Source organism: Pecten maximus, chromosome 8, assembly GCF_902652985.1.
Source record: "Pecten maximus chromosome 8, xPecMax1.1, whole genome shotgun sequence".
NCBI classification, from domain to species: domain Eukaryota; kingdom Metazoa; phylum Mollusca; class Bivalvia; order Pectinida; family Pectinidae; genus Pecten; species Pecten maximus.
Window position 1 is genome coordinate 5,685,014 of NC_047022.1, and position 20,939 is coordinate 5,705,952.

General features: G+C 38.1%; 1 protein-coding gene across 2 annotated transcripts in view; it reads left to right on the forward strand.

The window, feature by feature from the left end:
- Window positions 1-20,939, forward strand: part of LOC117333765 (proline-serine-threonine phosphatase-interacting protein 1-like) — a 26,223-nt gene continuing 5,284 nt past the window's right edge. The window contains exons 1-8 of one of the 2 annotated variants that reach the window (XM_033893188.1): window positions 21-184; window positions 11,078-11,178; window positions 11,713-11,787; window positions 12,012-12,153; window positions 12,610-12,672; window positions 16,087-16,182; window positions 16,472-16,517; window positions 17,630-17,709. In XM_033893188.1, coding sequence (XP_033749079.1) covers window positions 149-184; window positions 11,078-11,178; window positions 11,713-11,787; window positions 12,012-12,153; window positions 12,610-12,672; window positions 16,087-16,182; window positions 16,472-16,517; window positions 17,630-17,709 — 639 coding nt within the window. In that variant the 5' untranslated portion in view covers window positions 21-148. Of the gene's footprint in view, window positions 185-11,077; window positions 11,179-11,712; window positions 11,788-12,011; window positions 12,154-12,609; window positions 12,673-16,086; window positions 16,183-16,471; window positions 17,567-17,629; window positions 17,710-20,939 lie in introns of those variants that run through there. The other variant, XM_033893187.1, reaches the window with a different exon arrangement.

Consider the following 20,939-nt stretch of genomic DNA (forward strand, 5'->3'; position numbering starts at 1 on the left):
CGTTGAATTTTTTCCGGAATGAGTCCAACTTTGCATGAGGAAGTGATGTTCAAGTAGTATTTCCTTGAAGCTCTAACTGAATGTTCTGCACGTGCTATTTCCCAGTCTGTGGCGGTCAGTGGCCGATGTGGTAGTGTTTGTCAACAATATGGACACAAACCGGCTCTTCGCAGAGTCTTTCTGGGTAAGTATCTATATTAATACTTTAAAATATTTTTTCATCTAGGAAAGTTGATATGTAAACACGATATTTTCTGTTAATTTTAACTTTACTCTTTATATCAAAACATCAATCATATTAATTATTATTTTTGTCGATTCCTTATCAAGTGGTGTTTTAAGTGACTAACGACCAGTGTTTTAATAAGAAATTTCTCAGCTTCATTTACACAGATTAAATTGATAGCAATAACCAGTTAATTCAAAGTCTAATGAACAGAACAAAACCATTCAGTTTCAACATATTTTATTGACTGATGTTAATATCAATATAGGATTGGACATCAGACAGAGCCTATATAAGTCCTCTCCTTACATAAAACAGGTTAACAAACTTAAAAATATTTACATACAACAAATATGGATTATACAATAAGAAGGAAGGTATCTTCTTAGATTGTTATGATTTTTGCATGCTTAGAAGTAACTTCTTAAAAGATTATTGAATTGTTGTGAGATGTATAGATATGCCTTATTGATATGAGCTTATTCCCCCAACAGCTACAAAATCATTCAAATATAATATTAAATCGATGCAACTTCACGTGAATGTACACAAAATACATTGAGTACAGTGTATTATACGGTCTGTGACATACATTGAGTAACTGTGTACTATATGGTCTGTGACATACATTGAGTAACTGTGTACTATACGGTCTGTGACATACATTGAGTAACTGTGTACTATACGGTCTGTGACATACATTGAGTAACTGTGAACTATACGGTCTGTGACATACATTGAGTAACTGTGAACTATACGGTCTGTGACATACATTGAGTAACTGTGTACTATACGGTCTGTGACATACATTGAGTAACTGTGAACTATACGGTCTGTGACATACATTGAGTAACTGTGTACTATACGGTCTGTGACATACATTGAGTAACTGTGTACTATACGGTCTGTGACATACATTGAGTAACTGTGTACTATACGGTCTGTGACATACATTGAGTAACTGTGTACTATACGGTCTGTGACATACATTGAGTAACTGTGTACTATACGGTCTGTGACATACATTGATTAACTGTGAACTATACGGTCTGTGACATACATTGAGTAACTGTGAACTATACGGTCTGTGACATACATTGAGTAACTGTGTACTATACGGTCTGTGACATACATTGTGTAACTGTGTACTATACGGTCTGTGACATACATTGAGTAACTGTGTACTATACGGTCTGTGACATACATTGAGTAACTGTGAACTATACGGTCTGTGACATACATTGAGTAACTGTGAACTATACGGTCTGTGACATACATTGAGTAACTGTGTACTATACGGTCTGTGACATACATTGAGTAACTGTGTACTATACGGTCTGTGACATACATTGAGTAACTGTGAACTATACGGTCTGTGACATACATTGAGTAACTGTGTACTATACGGTCTGTGACATACATTGAGTAACTGTGTACTATACGGTCTGTGACATACATTGAGTAACTGTGTACTATACGGTCTGTGACATACATTGAGTAACTGTGTACTATACGGTCTGTGACATACATTGAGTAACTGTGTACTATACTGTCTGTCACATACATTGAGTAACTGTGTACTATACGGTCTGTGACATACATTGAGTAACTGTGTACTATACGGTCTGTGACATACATTGAGTAACTGTGTACTATACGGTCTGTGACATACATTGAGTAACTGTGTACTATACGGTCTGTGACATACATTGAGTAACTGTGTACTATACGGACTGTGACATACATTGAGTAACTGTGTACTATACGGTCTGTGACATACATTGAGTAACTGTGGACTATACGGTCTGTGACATACATTGAGTAACTGTGTACTATACGGTCTGTGACATACATTGAGTAACTGTGTACTATACGGTCTGTGACATACATTGAGTAACTGTGTACTATACGGTCTGTGACATACATTGAGTAACTGTGAACTATACGGTCTGTGACATACATTGAGTAACTGTGTACTATATTGTCTGTGACATACATTGAGTAACTGTGTACTATACGGTCTGTGACATACATTGAGTAACTGTGTACTATACGGTCTGTGACATACATTGAGTAACTGTGTATTATACGGTCTGTGACATACATTGAGTAACTGTGTACTATACGGTCTGTGACATACATTGAGTAACTGTGTACTATACGGTCTGTGACATACATTGAGTAACTGTGTACTATACGGTCTGTGACATACATTGAGTAACTGTGTACTATACGGTCTGTGACATACATTGAGTAACTGTGTACTATACGGTCTGTGACATACATTGAGTAACTGTGTACTATACGGTCTGTGACATACATTGAGTAACTGTGTACTATACGGTCTGTGACATACATTGAGTAACTGTGTACTATATGGTCAGTGACATACATTGAGTAACTGTGTACTATACGGTCTGTGACATACATTGAGTAACTGTGTACTATACGGTCTGTGACATACATTGAGTAACTGTGTACTATACGGTCTGTGACATACATTGAGTAACTGTGTACTATACGGTCTGTGACATACATTGAGTAACTGTGTATTATACGGTCTGTGACATACATTGAGTAACTGTGTACTATATTGTCTGTGACATACATTGAGTAACTGTGTACTATACGGTCTGTGACATACATTGAGTAACTATGTACTATACGGTCTGTGACATACATTGAGTAACTGTGTACTATACGGTCTGTGACATACATTGAGTAACTGTGTACTATACGGTCTGTGACATACATTGAGTAACTGTGAACTATACGGTCTGTGACATACATTGAGTAACTGTGAACTATACGGTCTGTGACATACATTGAGTAACTGTGAACTATACGGTCTGTGACATACATTGAGTAACAGTTAACTATACGGTCTGTGACATACATTGAGTAACTGTGTACTATACGGTCTGTGACATACATTGAGTAACTGTGGACTATACGGTCTGTGACATACATTGAGTAACTGTGTACTATACGGTCTGTGACATACATTGAGTAACTGTGGACTATACGGTCTGTGACATACATTGAGTAACTGTGTACTATACGGTCTGTGACATACATTGAGTAACTGTGTACTATACGGTCTGTGACATACATTGAGTAACTGTGTACTATACGGTCTGTGACATACATTGAGTAACTGTGTACTATACGGTCTGTGACATACATTGAGTAACTGTGTACTATATTGTCTGTGACATACATTGAGTAACTGTGTACTATACGGTCTGTGACATACATTGAGTAACAGTGTACTATACGGTCTGTGACATACATTGAGTAACTGTGAACTATACGGTCTGTGATAACATTGAGTAACTGTGGACTATACGGTCTGTGACATACATTGAGTAACTGTGAACTATACGGTCTGTGACATACATTGAGTAACTGTGGACTATACGGTCTGTGACATACATTGAGTAACTGTGTACTATACGGTCTGTGACATACATTGAGTAACTGTGAACTATACGGTCTGTGACATACATTGATTAACTGTGAACTATACGGTCTGTGACATACATTGAGTAACTGTGTACTATACGGTCTGTGACATACATAGAGTAACTGTGAACTATACGGTCTGTGACATACATTGAGTAACTATGTACTATACGGTCTGTGACATACATTAAGTGACTATGTACTATACGGTCTGTGACATACATTGAGTAACTGTGAACTATACGGTCTGTGACATACATTGAGTAACTGTGTACTATACGGTCTGTGACATACATTGAGTAACTGTGTACTATACGGTCTGTGACATACATTGAGTAACTGTGTACTATACGGTCTGTGACATACATTGAGTAACTGTGTACTATACGGTCTGTGACATACATTGAGTAACTGTGTACTATACGGTCTATGACATACATTGAGTAACTGTGAACTATACGGTCTGTCACATACATTGAGTAACTGTGTACTATACGGTCTGTGACATACATTGAGTAACTGTGTACTATACGGTCTGTGACATACATTGAGTAACTATGTACTATACGGTCTGTGACATACATTGAGTAACTATGTACTATACGGTCTGTGACATACATTGAGTAACTGTGTACTATACGGTCTGTGACATACATTGAGTAACTGTGTACTATACGGTCTGTGACATACATTGAGTAACTGTGTACTATACGGTCTGTGACATACATTGAGTAACTATGTACTATACGGTCTGTGACATACATTGAGTAACTGTGTACTATACGGTCTGTGACATACATTGAGTAACTGTGTACTATACGGTCTGTGACATACATTGAGTAACTATGTACTATACGGTCTGTGACATACATTGAGTAACTGTGTACTATACGGTCTGTGACATACATTGAGTAACTGTGTACTATACGGTCTGTGACATACATTGAGTAACTGTGAACTATACGGTCTGTGACATACATTGAGTAACTGTGAACTATACGGTTTGTGACATACATTGAGTAACTATGTACTATACGGTCTGTGACATACATTGAGTAACTGTGTACTATACGGTCTGTGACATACATTGAGTAACTGTGTACTATACGGTCTGTGACATACATTGAGTAACTGTGTACTATACGGTCTGTGACATACATTGAGTAACTATGTACTATACGGTCTGTGACATACATTGAGTAACTATGTACTATACGGTCTGTGACATACATTGAGTAACTATGTACTATACGGTCTGTGACATACATTGAGTAACTGTGTACTATACGGTCTGTGACATACATTGAGTAACTGTGAACTATACGGTCTGTGACATACATTGAGTAACTGTGTACTATACGGTCTGTGACATACATTGAGTAACTGTGTACTATACGGTCTGTGACATACATTGAGTAACTGTGTACTATACGGTCTGTGACATACATTGAGTAACTATGTACTATATTGTCTGTGACATACATTGAGTAACTGTGTACTATACGGTCTGTGACATACATTGAGTAACTGTGTACTATACGGTCTGTGACATACATTTAGTACAGTGTATTATACGGTCTGTGACATACATTGAGTAACTTTGTACTATACGGTCTGTGACATACATTGAGTAACTGTGTACTATACGGTCTGTGACATACATTGAGTAACTTTGTACTATACGGTCTGTGACATACATTGAGTAACTGTGAACTATACGGTCTGTCACATACATTGAGTAACTGTGTACTATACGGTCTGTGACATACATTGAGTAACTGTGAACTATACGGTCTGTGACATACATTGAGTAACTGTGAACTATACGGTCTGTGACATACATTGAGTAACTGTGTACTATACGGTCTATGACATACATTGTGTAACTGTGTACTATACGGTCTGTGACATACATTGAGTAACTGTGTACTATACGGTTTATGACATACATTGTGTAACTGTGTACTATACGGTCTGTGACATACATTGAGTAACTGTGTACTATACGGTCTGTGACATACATTGAGTAACTGTGAACTATACGGTCTGTCACATACATTGAGTAACTGTGAACTATACGGTCTGTGACATACATTGAGTAACTGTGTACTATACGGTCTGTGACATACATTGAGTAACTGTGAACTATACGGTCTGTGACATACATTGAGTAACTGTGTACTATACGGTCTGTGACATACATTGAGTAACTGTGTACTATACGGTCTGTGACATACATTGAGTAACTGTGTACTATACGGTCTGTGACATACATTGATTAACTGTGTACTATACGGTCTGTGACATACATTGAGTAACTGTGTACTATACGGTCTGTGACATACATTGAGTAACTGTGAACTATACGGTCTGTAACATACATTGAGTAACTGTGTACTATATTGTCTGTGACATACATTGAGTAACTGTGTACTATACGGTCTGTGACATACATTGAGTAACTGTGAACTATACGGTCTGTGACATACATTGAGTAACTGTGTACTATACGGTCTGTGACATACATTGAGTAACTGTGAACTATACGGTCTGTGACATACATTGAGTAACTGTGGACTATACGGTCTGTGACATACATTGAGTAACTGTGAACTATACGGTCTGTGACATACATTGATTAACTGTGAACTATACGGTCTGTGACATACATTGAGTAACTGTGTACTATATGGTCTGTGACATACATTGAGTAACTGTGTACTATACGGTCTGTGACATACATTGAGTAACTGTGAACTATACGGTCTGTGACATACATTGATTAACTGTGAACTATACGGTCTGTGACATACATTGAGTAACTGTGAACTATACGGTCTGTGACATACATTGAGTAACTGTGTACTATACGGTCTGTGACATACATTGAGTAACTGTGAACTATACGGTCTGTGACATACATTGAGTAACTGTGAACTATACGGTCTGTGACATACATTGAGTAACTGTGTACTATACGGTCTGTGACATACATTGAGTAACTGTGTACTATACGGTCTGTGACATACATTGAGTAACTGTGAACTATACGGTCTGTGACATACATTGAGTAACTGTGTACTATACGGTCTGTGACATACATTGAGTAACTGTGTACTATACGGTCTGTGACATACATTGAGTAACTGTGAACTATACGGTCTGTGACATACATTGAGTAACTGTGTACTATACGGTCTGTGACATACATTGAGTAACTGTGAACTATACGGTCTGTGACATACATTGAGTAACTGTGTACTATACGGTCTGTGACATACATTGAGTAACTGTGTACTATACGGTCTGTGACATACATTGAGTAACTGTGAACTATACGGTCTGTGACATACATTGAGTAACTGTGTACTATACGGTCTGTGATATACATTGAGTAACTGTGTACTATACGGTCTGTGACATACATTGAGTAACTGTGGACTATATGGTCTGTGACATACATTGAGTAACTGTGTACTATACGGTCTGTGACATACATTGATTAACTGTGAACTATACGGTCTGTGACATACATTGAGTAACTGTGTACTATACGGTCTGTGACATACATTGAGTAACTGTGAACTATACGGTCTGTGACATACATTGAGTAACTGTGTACTATACGGTTTATGACATACATTGAGTAACTGTGTACTATACGGTCTGTGACATACATTGTGTAACTGTGTACTATACGGTCTGTGACATACATTGAGTAACTGTGAACTATACGGTCTGTGACATACATTGAGTAACTGTGTACTATACGGTCTGTGACATACATTGAGTAACTGTGTACTATACGGTCTGTGACATACATTGATTAACTGTGAACTATACGGTCTGTGACATACATTGAGTAACTGTGTACTATACGGTCTGTGACATACATTGAGTAACTGTGTACTATACGGTCTGTGACATACATTGAGTAACTGTGTACTATACGGTCTGTGACATACATTGAGTAACTGTGTACTATACGGTCTGTGACATACATTGAGTAACTGTGTACTATACGGTCCGTGACATACATTGAGTAACTGTGTACTATACGGTCTGTGACATACATTGAGTAACTGTGTACTATACGGTCTGTGACATACATTGAGTAACTGTGGACTATACGGTCCGAGACATACATTGAGTAACTGTGTACTATACGGTCTGTGACATACATTGAGTAACTGTGTACTATACGGTCTGTGACATACATTGAGTAACTGTGTACTATACGGTCTGTGACATACATTGAGTAACTGTGTACTATACGGTCTGTGACATACATTGAGTAACTGTGAACTATACGGTCTGTGACATACATTGAGTAACTGTGTACTATACGGTCTGTGACATACATTGAGTAACTGTGAACTATACGGTCTGTGACATACATTGAGTAACTGTGTACTATACGGTCTGTGACATACATTGAGTAACTGTGTACTATACGGTCTGTGACATACATTGAGTAACTGTGTACTATACGGTCTGTGACATACATTGAGTAACTGTGTACTATACGGTCTGTGACATACATTGAGTAACTGTGAACTATACGGTCTGTGACATACATTGAGTAACTGTGTACTATACGGTCTGTGACATACATTGAGTAACTGTGAACTATACGGTCTGTGACATACATTGAGTAACTGTGTACTATACGGTCTGTGACATACATTGAGTAACTAAGAAGTATACGGTCTTAGATATACACTGAGTAAGTGTGAAACTGACGTCATTTGGTTTTACAAATGTAAATATAATGTACATTATTAAACATATTGTATGAAGTTTTACATATCTTCTGTTTAGTTTTACACACCTTATGTATTGTTCCACACATCTTGTGTATAGTTTTACATATCTTGTTATAGTTTTACACATTTTGTGAAAAGTTTTACACATTTTATGTATAGTTTTACACATTTTATGTATAGTTTTACACAATTTGTGTGTAGTTTTACACATTTTATGTGTAGTTTTACACAGTTTGTGAATAGTTTTACACATTTTATGTGTAGTTTTACACATTTAATGTATATTTTTACAAATCTTGTTATAGGTTTACACATTTTGTATAGTTTTACACATTTTGTGTATAGTTTTACATATTTTATGTATAGTTTTACACATTTTGTGTATAGTTTTTCACATTTTGTGTATAGTTTTACACATTTCATATATAGTTTTACACATTTTATACATAGTTTTAAACATTTTGTGTATAGTTTTACACATTTTATGTATAGTTTACATAATTTGCATAGTTTTAGACATTTAATGTATAGTTTTACATTTTGTGTATAGTTTTACACATTTTTTGTATAGTTTTATACATCTTGTTATAGTTTTACATATCAAGTGTATAGTTTTACATATAATGTGTATAGTTTTACACATGTTGTTACAGTTTTACACATGTTGTTACAGTTTTACACATTTAATGTATAGTTTTACACATTTTGTATTGTTTTACACAATTTGTATAGTTTTACATATCAAGTGTATAGTTTTACACATTTTGTGTATAGTTTTACACATTTTGTGTATAGTTTTACACATTTTGTGTATAGTTTTACATAAGTTGCATAGTTTTAGACATTTAATGTATAGTTTTACACATTTTGTGTATAGTTTTATACATCTTGTTATAGTTTTACATATCAAGTGTATAGTTTTACATATAATGTGTATAGTTTTACACATTTTGTATTGTTTTACACAATTTGTATAGTTTTACATATCAAGTGTATAGTTTTACACATTTTGTGTATAGTTTTACATAAGTTGCATAGTTTTAGACATTTAATGTATAGTTTTACACATTTTGTGTATAGTTTTACACGTTTTGTGTATAGTTTTATACATCTTGTTATAGTTTTACATATCAAGTGTATAGTTTTACATATAATGTGTATAGTTTACACATTTTGTATTGTTTTACACAATTTGTATAGTTTTACATATCAAGTGTATAGTTTTACACATTTTATGTATAGTTTTACACATTTTATGTATAGTTTTACACATATTGTTATAATTTTTCACATCTTGTTATAGGTTTACAAATCAAGTGTATAGTTTTACACACATTTTGTATAGTTTTACACTTTTTGTGTATATTTTACATATTTTATGTATAGTTTTACACATCTAGTGTAAAGTTTTACACATTTTGTGATCATTTTAAAAGTGTGAAAGTTTACACGTCTAGAGTGTAGTTTCATAATCTATTGTTAAGTTTTACATATCTACTGTATAAATAGTGTTACTACCACATAACCCCTCCTGAACTGGTTGTAGTTTCTGTCCGATATGATGATAAGCGACCTCTATTTCAACGTTTGCTAACATTTTAGTAAGAATTTTGATTGGTGCTTTCTAATCGTGGCCAAAATATATAACTATGACATTATTTCGGTTTATTTTGATATTGATTAGATTTAAACTGCAAATAGGAAGCCAAACTGTATCTAAAATCGATCAAATCCGTAGAGAAGTGCCAACTTCCGTGCAGCAGACGGATTTCCATCCTTCGTATGCAATGTCACGATGTTTGTGACATTTTTCTATAAAACACTTGAACTGTTCTATTGTTCTGATGACCTGGCACGTGACGTGGGTGACGGTATACCTCTATAATTGTCGAGCTCCTCAGCCCTTACATTTCCTTGTACATGCTCCATTTAGAATTTGGTTTTAATTTACATTTCATTTACTTTCCCTCTGACTATTTTTTTTTTTTCAATATTAATGTTGTAAGCGTCTGACAGACAACCGTCCTCACATGACTCTGCCTATTGGTGTCTGACAACCGTCCTCTTATAACCCTGACTGTCGGTGTCTGACAACCGTCCTTTTTATATCTCTGACTGTCGATGTCTGTCAACCGTCCTCTTATATCTCTGACTGTCGATGTCTGACAACCGTCCTCTTATAACTCTGACTGTCGGTGTCTGACAACCGTCCTTTTATAACTCTGACTGTCGGTGTCTGACAACCGTCCTCTTATAACTCTGTCTGTCGATGTCTAACAACCATCCTCTTATAACTCTGTCTGTCGGTGTCTGAGAAGCGTTTTCATAATTATGACTTTATCTACCATCTCTCTATCTAGCCACCAATGGGTTCTGTAAGATATCCTTTGTAACGGACTGGCACCCTCGTCTAAGATGAATATACTCTTACTTATATCCGGCCCGTGGACAGGGATTTGTAAACCCCAATGTAATAACCTTGGCTGTTCATGGAGTTTACGACGTCACATTAACAATACACGTCCCTTTACGTCACAACACGTCATCTATCTCTTCCTTAGCACATACGGGCATTTTCTATTTATTTATATATGAGCATAACTTTTTTTATTGACGACAGGACTCAGATCTCACGGGAACCTCGGGGTTTGATGCTTTAGAACGGAGACTCAAAGATGGAAGGAAACTCTGTAAGGATCTGGAGGAGTACTACCGTCAAAGGTAACAAAACTAATAAAGTCAGAGATCACTAGAACATCATTTAAAGTTGAATACTATCTTTATTACCGGATTGTTGAAATAAAAGAACTGATTTTAAATACACAATTGAAAACGAGTCCATGTTAAGAATATTAATTCAATTTACAACTTATCCAAGAATTGTTTGTACAGTTTTCCGAGTTCGAGTTATCCGAGTTTTCTTTACTAAGATAAAGAGATAATTCGGCCGGGACCGACGAGGTACTTCGAGTTAAGCGGGGTGTTCGAGTTATCCGAGTTCGAGTTATCCGAGTTTTCTTTACTAAGATAAAGAGAGAATTCGGCCGGGACCGACGAGGTACTTCGAGTTAAGCGGGGTGTTCGAGTTATCCGAGTTCGAGTTATCCGAGTTTTCTTTACTAAGATAAAGAGATAATTCGGCCGGGACCGACGAGGTACTTCGAGTTAAGCGGGGTGTTCGAGTTATCCGAGTTCGAGTTAACGAAGTTCCAATGTATGTTAGCAAAATGTCATTATATCTATTGATTATAACAGGAGTAAGATTGAGCTACAGTACGTGAAAGACCTACAGAAGCTGACAAGGAACATGGACCATAAAGAAGAAATCGGGTAAGTCTTAGAGAAAAACTTGCATATTTACTCTAATTAATTATCCACGTTTTATATGAATTTAGCAGAACGCGCCTTTCCGAAGTAACTACTAACATGAACATAATATGTAGCTACCAGGAAAGAGAAATTACTTTTACAATTAAGAAATATCTTTCTGGAAAATCATTGACATCATCAAACAGATATTGATCCCATATAAGATTGGCGTTTGGCTTCTTCAGGGTGTTAGAGGAGTCATGGAACGCACTGAAAACACAAACAGAAATCTTATGTCACCACCACGACACCGCTTCTGGCCATTTCTCTTCCCTGATGACGGATCTGGAGAGGCTGAACGATGAGCTGAAAATACGTGGCAAACAGGTAAAGTGGAGATAGGGTTTAACACTGTGCACATGTAGCGGAACTGGCTGTGATGAACGCCGGCGTCCAGTTATATATAGTGTTCAGAGGTCCCGGGTTCGATCCCCAGTCTGGCCGTACATTTTCTCCTCTCCTGTTATATATGGCGCCCAACTAAATACACACGGAGGTCGTATAGGGTCTCGTGTGTGTCTCCGGGGTCGAAGTCTTTGTTGAAGGAGGGAGGAATGTAGCAGTACTGGACAGGGATGAAAGCCAGTGACCAGGTAGCCTAATTGGGAGAGCATCCGTCGGTGTTCGGAGGTCCCGGATTCGAACCTCGACTGGCCGTGTGATTTCCCTTTCCTATTACACAAAATTAACAGTTGTTTTCTAGGCCTGTCACGATGTGTCTGCTGGAGAACTGAGGGAACACCCACTTCGGTGCTTATTTTTTTTTTTTTTTTTTTTTTTAAGGTTCATGACAGAACGGCGAAGTCCCATAACTATGCAAAAACGTGTTTTACAAAACACAATCAAGTAAGTAGATTTTATTGTTTTTCCCGGCTATTGTTTTCTACATATAACAAAAAAGGGTCGATTGTTTTTAATTTGTAAGCTAGAATGATTCCAATTGGTCAGAGTCACACGATGATTTATATATATATTTAAGAAATAATTAACGATGATTCGTGTATTATTGCAGGATATACAACGAGGACGAGGATATTTTGCAATAAAATTTATAACGAAGGCCGCAGGCCTGAGTTATTAATTAAAATTGCAAAATATCCGAGTCCGAGTTGTATATCCTGCAACAATACACGAGTCAAAGTTGATTATTTCTATTCTACCATGTACTGTTTAGTTCTGAGATCGACCTCTTTCTAATAGAAAAACAGCAAAGAAACCCCGGGAAAACCTTGTAATTTATTTCTTGAGTATTGCATTATTTGTTGATGAAATATACAGGCAATGCAGTACTACGATCAAGAGCATCTATCATATGGCATTGATTTTAAAAATAATAATATAAAAAAAAAAAGAAAAAAAAAGAAAAAAAGAAAAAAAAAAGGGGGGGGGGGGGGGGGGGGGGGGGGGGGGGGGGGGGCCTCCGTAGGATTCGAACTCGCGTCGTGATAAAAATATATTGAAAGACTAACCCATTAGCCCACTCGGCTATAGTAACCTTTTAAGAAACGGGTGAATATTAGATACTTAAAATTGTAACAGCCGTGACTCACGACCGTGTATTATTGGCACGAGCGTGGGTTATTGGAAAATAATACATGGTTTTAAACCAATCAAAACTGGCGTTACATAGCAAACATGGTAGAAATATATATATATATTGGGCAAAGAAGTAATTCAAACAGTGTAAACAATAAGGTTTGTTAAATTTTCGAAGCAATCCGCCCCTTTATCAAAACACAAAAAATTACAAATACAATCACATAATATATATAAGAAGTACAATAAAATACAATAAGAACTAGAAATTGTCATGGACAATTTGACGGGCTTTTCACTATTTAGCATAAATGACCTAAAGGCTTGGTATTTCCAAACATAAAAAACTATTTTAGAACACTTGATAGGTCATCCACATTCTAGTTTTGATTAATCTGGCATCTGAGATATTACATTTCAACAAAGGAGTGGACGAAGGGAAATAACTCGTACAGCCTTGTACGAGTTATCTCCCCTCGTCCAACTAACGTTATATCTCAGATGCCGTTATATATCAGATGCCAAATTAATTCAAAATGGCGTTCCGCGTTAATGGTAAACGTTACCGAAACACCAAAAAACATTAAAATCATCAGAATAACATTTTGAATCATACTTAAATTTCTTTTTTAGGAAAAAGATTAAAAAAATGAAGATTTTCTAAAATAGACTTATTTGACCCCATAGCGAACGCTTTTATTTGACCTCTGACCCTAAAACTTTTAGTTAGTTAAAGCTAGAGCCAGGCTTTAACTACAAATAACATAATTACATGACCCCTGTAAAATGAATACTTTTTGAATTATGGGCATTTTAAGCTTTTTAATACATGACGTCATGGCGGCCATCTTGGATTTCAAACAAACTTAAAAAATAACATAACTTGGCCAGGACAATCCAAGGATTATTTCAGCTAAGATTGAGCTGAATGCTACTGGTGGAACTTGAGAAGAAGTTTAAAATGTAAAACTAGTTTTAATATAGAATATATAGTGGAAATTCAAAATGGCGTATACCGGAAACCGCATGTGTTACATAAAAACTAAACACATCAAATTCATCAGAATGACATTCTACATCATACTAAGAATTATTTTTTGGAAAAAGATTGAAAAATGAAGATTTTCTAAAAATAGACTTATTTGACCCCATAACGAACGCTTTTATTTGACCTCTGACCCTAAAACTTTTCGAGAGTAAAAGCTAGAGTCAGCCATTAACTACAAATAACCTAATTACATGACCCCTGTAAAATGAATACTTTTTGAATTATGGGTATTTTAAGCTTTTTAATACATGACGTCATGGCGGCCATCTTGGATTTCAAACAAACTTAAAAAATAACATAACTTGGCCGGGACAATCCAAGGATTATTTCAGCTAAGATTGAGCTGAATGCTACTGGTGGAACTTGAGAAGAAGTTTGAAATGCAACACACTTTTATATATAGAAATATATAGGGGGAAATTCAAAATGGCGTACAACAGAAACCGTATGTGTCACAGAAAAACTGTGGTTGACAAATGATTCACAGTAAGTTGAACTGAGTTTGTCGTAAAGTTGCTGTTCCAGGTATCCCATTACAAGGTTTGCATACATTGGGGCAACTTATATAAGTTTTCTCAAACACTATGACACAAACATGTGGATGTATGTGTCATAAATCCTTCTCTAGTGAAACTCATCACTCGCACACTTAAAACATGGTTGCCGCCATCTTGGAAGATAAATCTTCCAGCTTCGAGACGGAAGAGGTAGAAGATCTTCCAGAAGCAGAAGAGCTACAAATCGAGTGACCGGAGATATATTCAAGAAGGAGAAGAGTGCAAATCGAGTAGGGCTCAGGCGATTGGGTGCCGTAGATCATCAGCGTTCGAGACCTGGTCATGACACGAGTCATGGAGTTGTCTTCTTGTCATTTGAATTACTACGTAATATATCTAATCATTAACACGACTATGCATTATGTGTTATTGATCCGAAGGTTAAAGATCTTAATTTGGTTTTGTAGTTGTATTTTGTTGAATACTGTTAACCACACAGATTTCGCGAGTACATTATTTCGCGAATTTACCTCTTCAAACATACAAAAATTGTATTCGCGAATACATTAACTTTAAATTCGTGAATAAAAAGTTATTATATATAGAGTCATACAACTACTTACATCGATAACCGATAGCATGGCCGCCATGCAAAGGTGTTATTATCTTATAAATAATCGCGAAATGCGAAAATTAATCCTACGCGAATTAAAAGCGATTTACAGTATATAGGTTTTATCCCCAATATAAACATTGTCTATGCACTTTCCCTTAGAACCATCTGTGTGCTTTATACCCTAAATAAATCTTCATACAGCCAGCTGGAAGTATGGCATCTTCTTACATCGTTTTAATTCGCGTCACTTATTTTACATAATAATATATTTCCCTTTAGTTATGTGTACGTCAGAAATAATTGTCGTTTAAAACACTGGCCTACCGTGTGCATGGATCACACCTTTAATAAATTGGAACACCTCGCCTAAGTCTGCGAAAGTACATTTGTAACCTCCAATAATTTTTGTGATTATCCTGAGTGACACGTGGTCCTCTGTATATTTGTTACCTCGAATGATTCACTTGATGATCCTGACCGGCACGTAGTCTTCAATACATTTATAACCCCCAATTATTCCTATGATAATATCTGTGTATTATCACCTTTAATTCTGTTTTCAGCTCCAAAAATCATACGAACAAAAGTGCACGGAGTACAGTACCATTCAAAACGATGGTAAATTCAATGACAGTGTCGACCAAAAAACCGCCCAAAAGGTAAGCATGAAACAATGGATCGTATATCAATAAAAATATCCCCCCCCCCCTATAAAAAAAAAAAGAAAAAAAAAAAAAGAAAAAAAAACCCCATTCTGTAACTCATTGAAATAGTCGACAAAGAGGTTTTTACAGTCTTTTCAACATTTGTCTAAGTACAATGTAATCAAGGTTAAAATTTGACAAGATCTTCTGCAAAAAGTGAAACAGATTTGGAAACTGTACTGAATGGTTTGACTACTTTGTAATTGGAGTATCTTAAGTTAATTCGTCATTTTTTTCAATTAAGCAAAAATCAAAGGAACAGAAAGCAAAAGACGAAATGGTAAAAGCGGGTAAGATCACACATATCTTATTTTTCCCTCTTCAGACCAAACTTATCGCCCTTCAGACCAAACTTATCGCCCTTCAGACCAAACTTATCGCCCTTCAGATACAACTTATTGCCCTTCAGATACAACTTATCGCCCTTCAGATACAACTTATTGCCCTTCAGATACAACTTATTGCCCTTCAGATACAACTTATCGCCCTTCAGATACAACTTATCGTCTTTCAGATACAACTTATCGCCCTTCAGATACAACTTATCGCCCTTCAGATACAACTTATCGCCCTTCAGATACAACTTATCGCCCGTCAGATACAACTTATTGCCCTTCAGATACAACTTATCGCCCTTCAGATACAACTTATCGCCCGTCAGATACAACTTATCGCCCTTCAGACCAAACTTATCGCCCTTCAGATACAACTTATCGCCCTTCAGATACAACTTATTGCCCTTCAGATACAACTTATCGCCCTTCAGATACAACTTATTGCCCTTCAGATACAACTTATCGCCCGTCAGATACAACTTATTGCCCTTCAGATACAACTTATCGCCCGTCAGATACAACTTATTGCCCTTCAGATACAACTTATTGCCCTTCAGATACAACTTATCGCCCTTCAGATACAACTTATCGCCCGTCAGATACAACTTATCGCCCTTCAGACCAAACTTATCGCCCTTCAGATACAACTTATCGCCCTTCAGATACAACTTATTGCCCTTCAGATACAACTTATCGCCCTTCAGATACAACTTATTGCCCTTCAGATACAACTTATCGCCCGTCAGATACAACTTATTGCCCGTCAGATACAACTTATCGCCCTTCAGATACAACTTATCGCCCTTCAGATACAACTTATTGCCCTTCAGATACAACTTATTGCCCTTCAGATACAACTTATCACTCTTCAGATACAACTTATCGCCTTCCAGACCAAACTTATCACTCTTCAGATCGAACTGATTGGCCTTCGATTAATACAATATACTGTTGGAAATATTAGTCGGTAAAACTTTAATTGAAAAAAACAAAAAACAAAAAAAAACCCGAATCAACGTCCCATTATGAACTAAACTTTTCATAGATAATTTAATTGATGTTCACAGATTGTCTATATCGGTCATCGGTAGATTCACTTAAAAGCGCTCAGAAGATTTGGGAGGAAGACATGGTAAATGCTTGTAAGGTATGTATTAAATCTTGGGAAATCTAAAATTCTCTTTTGAGTCGTGTTCATATTATTTGACTTGTGTCTGAACGGAGCTTAACGTTTTCACAAAAGCCAGTGGTATATAAGTACGCAAGTCAAGCAGACTACAACAGCCAGGGTAATAAAAGTACGAGTTTCAAACACGCCAACAGTCAGGGTCATACAGGTACGAGTGTCAAACACAAGTCAACAGTCAGGGTCATACAGGTACGAGTGTCAAACACAAGTCAACAGTCAGGGTCATACAGGTACGAGTAGCAAACACACGCCAACAGTCAGGGTCATACAGGTACGAGTGTCAAACACACGTAAACAGTCAGGGTCATACAGGTACGAGTGTCAAACACAAGTCAACAGTCAGGGTCATACAGGTACGAGTGTCAAACACGAGTCAACAGTCAGGGTCATACAGGTACGAGTGTCAAACACACGTAAACAGTCAGGGTCATACAGGTACGAGTGTCAAACACACGTAAACAGTCAGGGTCATACAGGTACGAGTGTCAAACACACGTAAACAGTCAGGGTCATACAGGTACGAGTATCAAACACACGCCAACAGTCAGGGTCATACAGGTACGAGTGTCAAACACGAGTCAACAGTCAGGGTCATACAGGTACGAGTGTCAAACACACGCCAACAGTCAGGGTCATACAGTTACGAGTGTCAAACACGAGTCAACAGTCAGGGTCATACAGGTACGAGTGTCAAACACGAGTCAACAGTCAGGGTCAAAAACAGGTATAAGTGTCAAACACACGTCAACAGTCAGGGTCATACAGGTACGAGTGTCAAACACACGTAAACAGTCAGGGTCATACAGGTACGAGTGTCAAACACACGTAAACAGTCAGGGTCATACAGGTACGAGTGTCAAACACAAGTCAACAGTCAGGGTCATACAGGTACGAGTGTCAAACACAAGTCAACAGTCAGGGTCATACAGGTATGAGTAGCAAACACACGCCAACAGTCAGGGTCATACAGGTACGAGTGTCAAACACATTACAACAGTCAGGGTCATACAGGTACGAGTGTCAAACACACGTAAACAGTCAGGGTCATACAGGTACGAGTGTCAACACACGCCAACAGTCAGGGTTATACAGGTACGAGTGTCAAACACATTACAACAGTCAGGGTCATACAGGTACGAGGGTCAAACACATTACAACAGTCAGGGTCATACAGGTACGAGGGTCAAACACACGCCAATAGTCAGGGTCATACAGGTACGAGTGTCAAACACGAGTCAACAGTCAGGGTCATACAGGTACGAGTGTCAAACACACGCCAACAGTCAGGGTCATACAGGTACGAGTGTCAAACACACGTAAACAGTCAGGGTCATACAGGTACGAGTGTCAAACACACGTAAACAGTCAGGGTCATACAGGTACGAGTGCCAAACACGTCAAGTCAGGGTCATACAGGTACGAGTGTCAAACACACGTAAACAGTCAGGGTCATACAGGTATGAGTGCCAAACACGTAAACAGTCAGGGTCATACAGGTATGAGTGTCAAACACACGCCAACAGTCAGGGTCATACAGGTACGAGTGTCAAACACACGTAAACAGTCAGGGTCATACAGGTACGAGTGTCAAACACACGCCAACAGTCAGGGTCATACAGGTACGAGTGTCAAACACACGCCAACAGTCAGGGTCATACAGGTACGAGTGTCAAACACACGCCAACAGTCAGGGTCATACAGGTACGAGTGTCAAACACGAGTCAACAGTCAGGGTCATACAGGTACGAGTGTCAAACACACGCCAACAGTCAGGGTCATACAGGTACGAGTGCCAAACACGTCAAGTCAGGGTCATACAGGTACGAGTGTCAAACACGAGTCAACAGTCAGGGTCATACAGTTACGAGGGTCAAACACACGCCAACAGTCAGGGTCATACAGGTACGAGTGTCAAACACAGGTCAACAGTCAGGGTCATACAGGTACGAGTGCCAAACACGTCAAGTCAGGGTCATACAGGTACGAGTGTCAAACACACGTAAACAGTCAGGGTCATACAGGTATGAGTGCCAAACACGTAAACAGTCATGGTCATACAGGTATGAGTGTCAAACACACGCCAACAGTCAGGGTCATACAGGTATGAGTAGCAAACACACGCCAACAGTCAGGGTCATACAGGTATGAGTAGCAAACACACGCCAACAGTCAGGGTCATACAGGTACCAGTGTCAAACACACGCCAACAGTCAGGGTCATACAGGTACGAGGGTCAAACACACGCCAACAGTCAGGGTCATACAGGTACCAGTGTCAAACACACGCCAACAGTCAGGGTTATACAGGTATGAGTAGCAAACACACGCCAACAGTCAGGGTCATACAGGTACGAGTGTCAAACACGAGTCAACAGTCAGGGTCATACAGGTACGAGTGTCAAACACGTCAAGTCAGGGTCATACAGGTACGAGTATCAAACACAAGTCAACAGTCAGGGTCATACAGTTACGAGGGTCAAACACACGCCAACAGTCAGGGTCATACAGGTACGAGTGTCAAACACAGGTCAACAGTCAGGGTCATACAGGTACGAGTGTCAAACACAGGTCAACAGTCAGGGTCATACAGGTACGAGTGTCAAACACACGTAAACAGTCAGGGTCATACAGGTACGAGTGTCAAACACGAGTCAACAGTCAGGTCATACAGGTACGAGTGTCAAACACACGTAAACAGTCAGGGTCATACAGGTACGAGTGTCAAACACGAGTCAACAGTCAGGTCATACAGGTACGAGTGTCAAACACACGTAAACAGTCAGGGTCATACAGGTACGAGTGTCAAACACGAGTCAACAGTCAGGGTCATACAGGTACGAGTGTCAAACACACGCCAACAGTCAGGGTCATACAGGTACGAGTGTCAAACACGAGTCAACAGTCAGGGTCATACAGGTACGAGTGTCAAACACACGCCAACAGTCAGGGTCATACAGGTATGAGTAGCAAACACACGCCAACAGTCAGGGTCATACAGGTACGAGTGCCAAACACGTTAAGTCAGGATCATACAGGTACGAGTATCAAACACACGCCAACAGTCAGGGTCATACAGATACGAGTGTCAAACACACGTAAACAGTCAGGGTCATACAGGTATGAGTAGCAAACACACGCCAACAGTCAGGGTCATACAGGTACGAGTGTCAAACACACGCCAATAGTCAG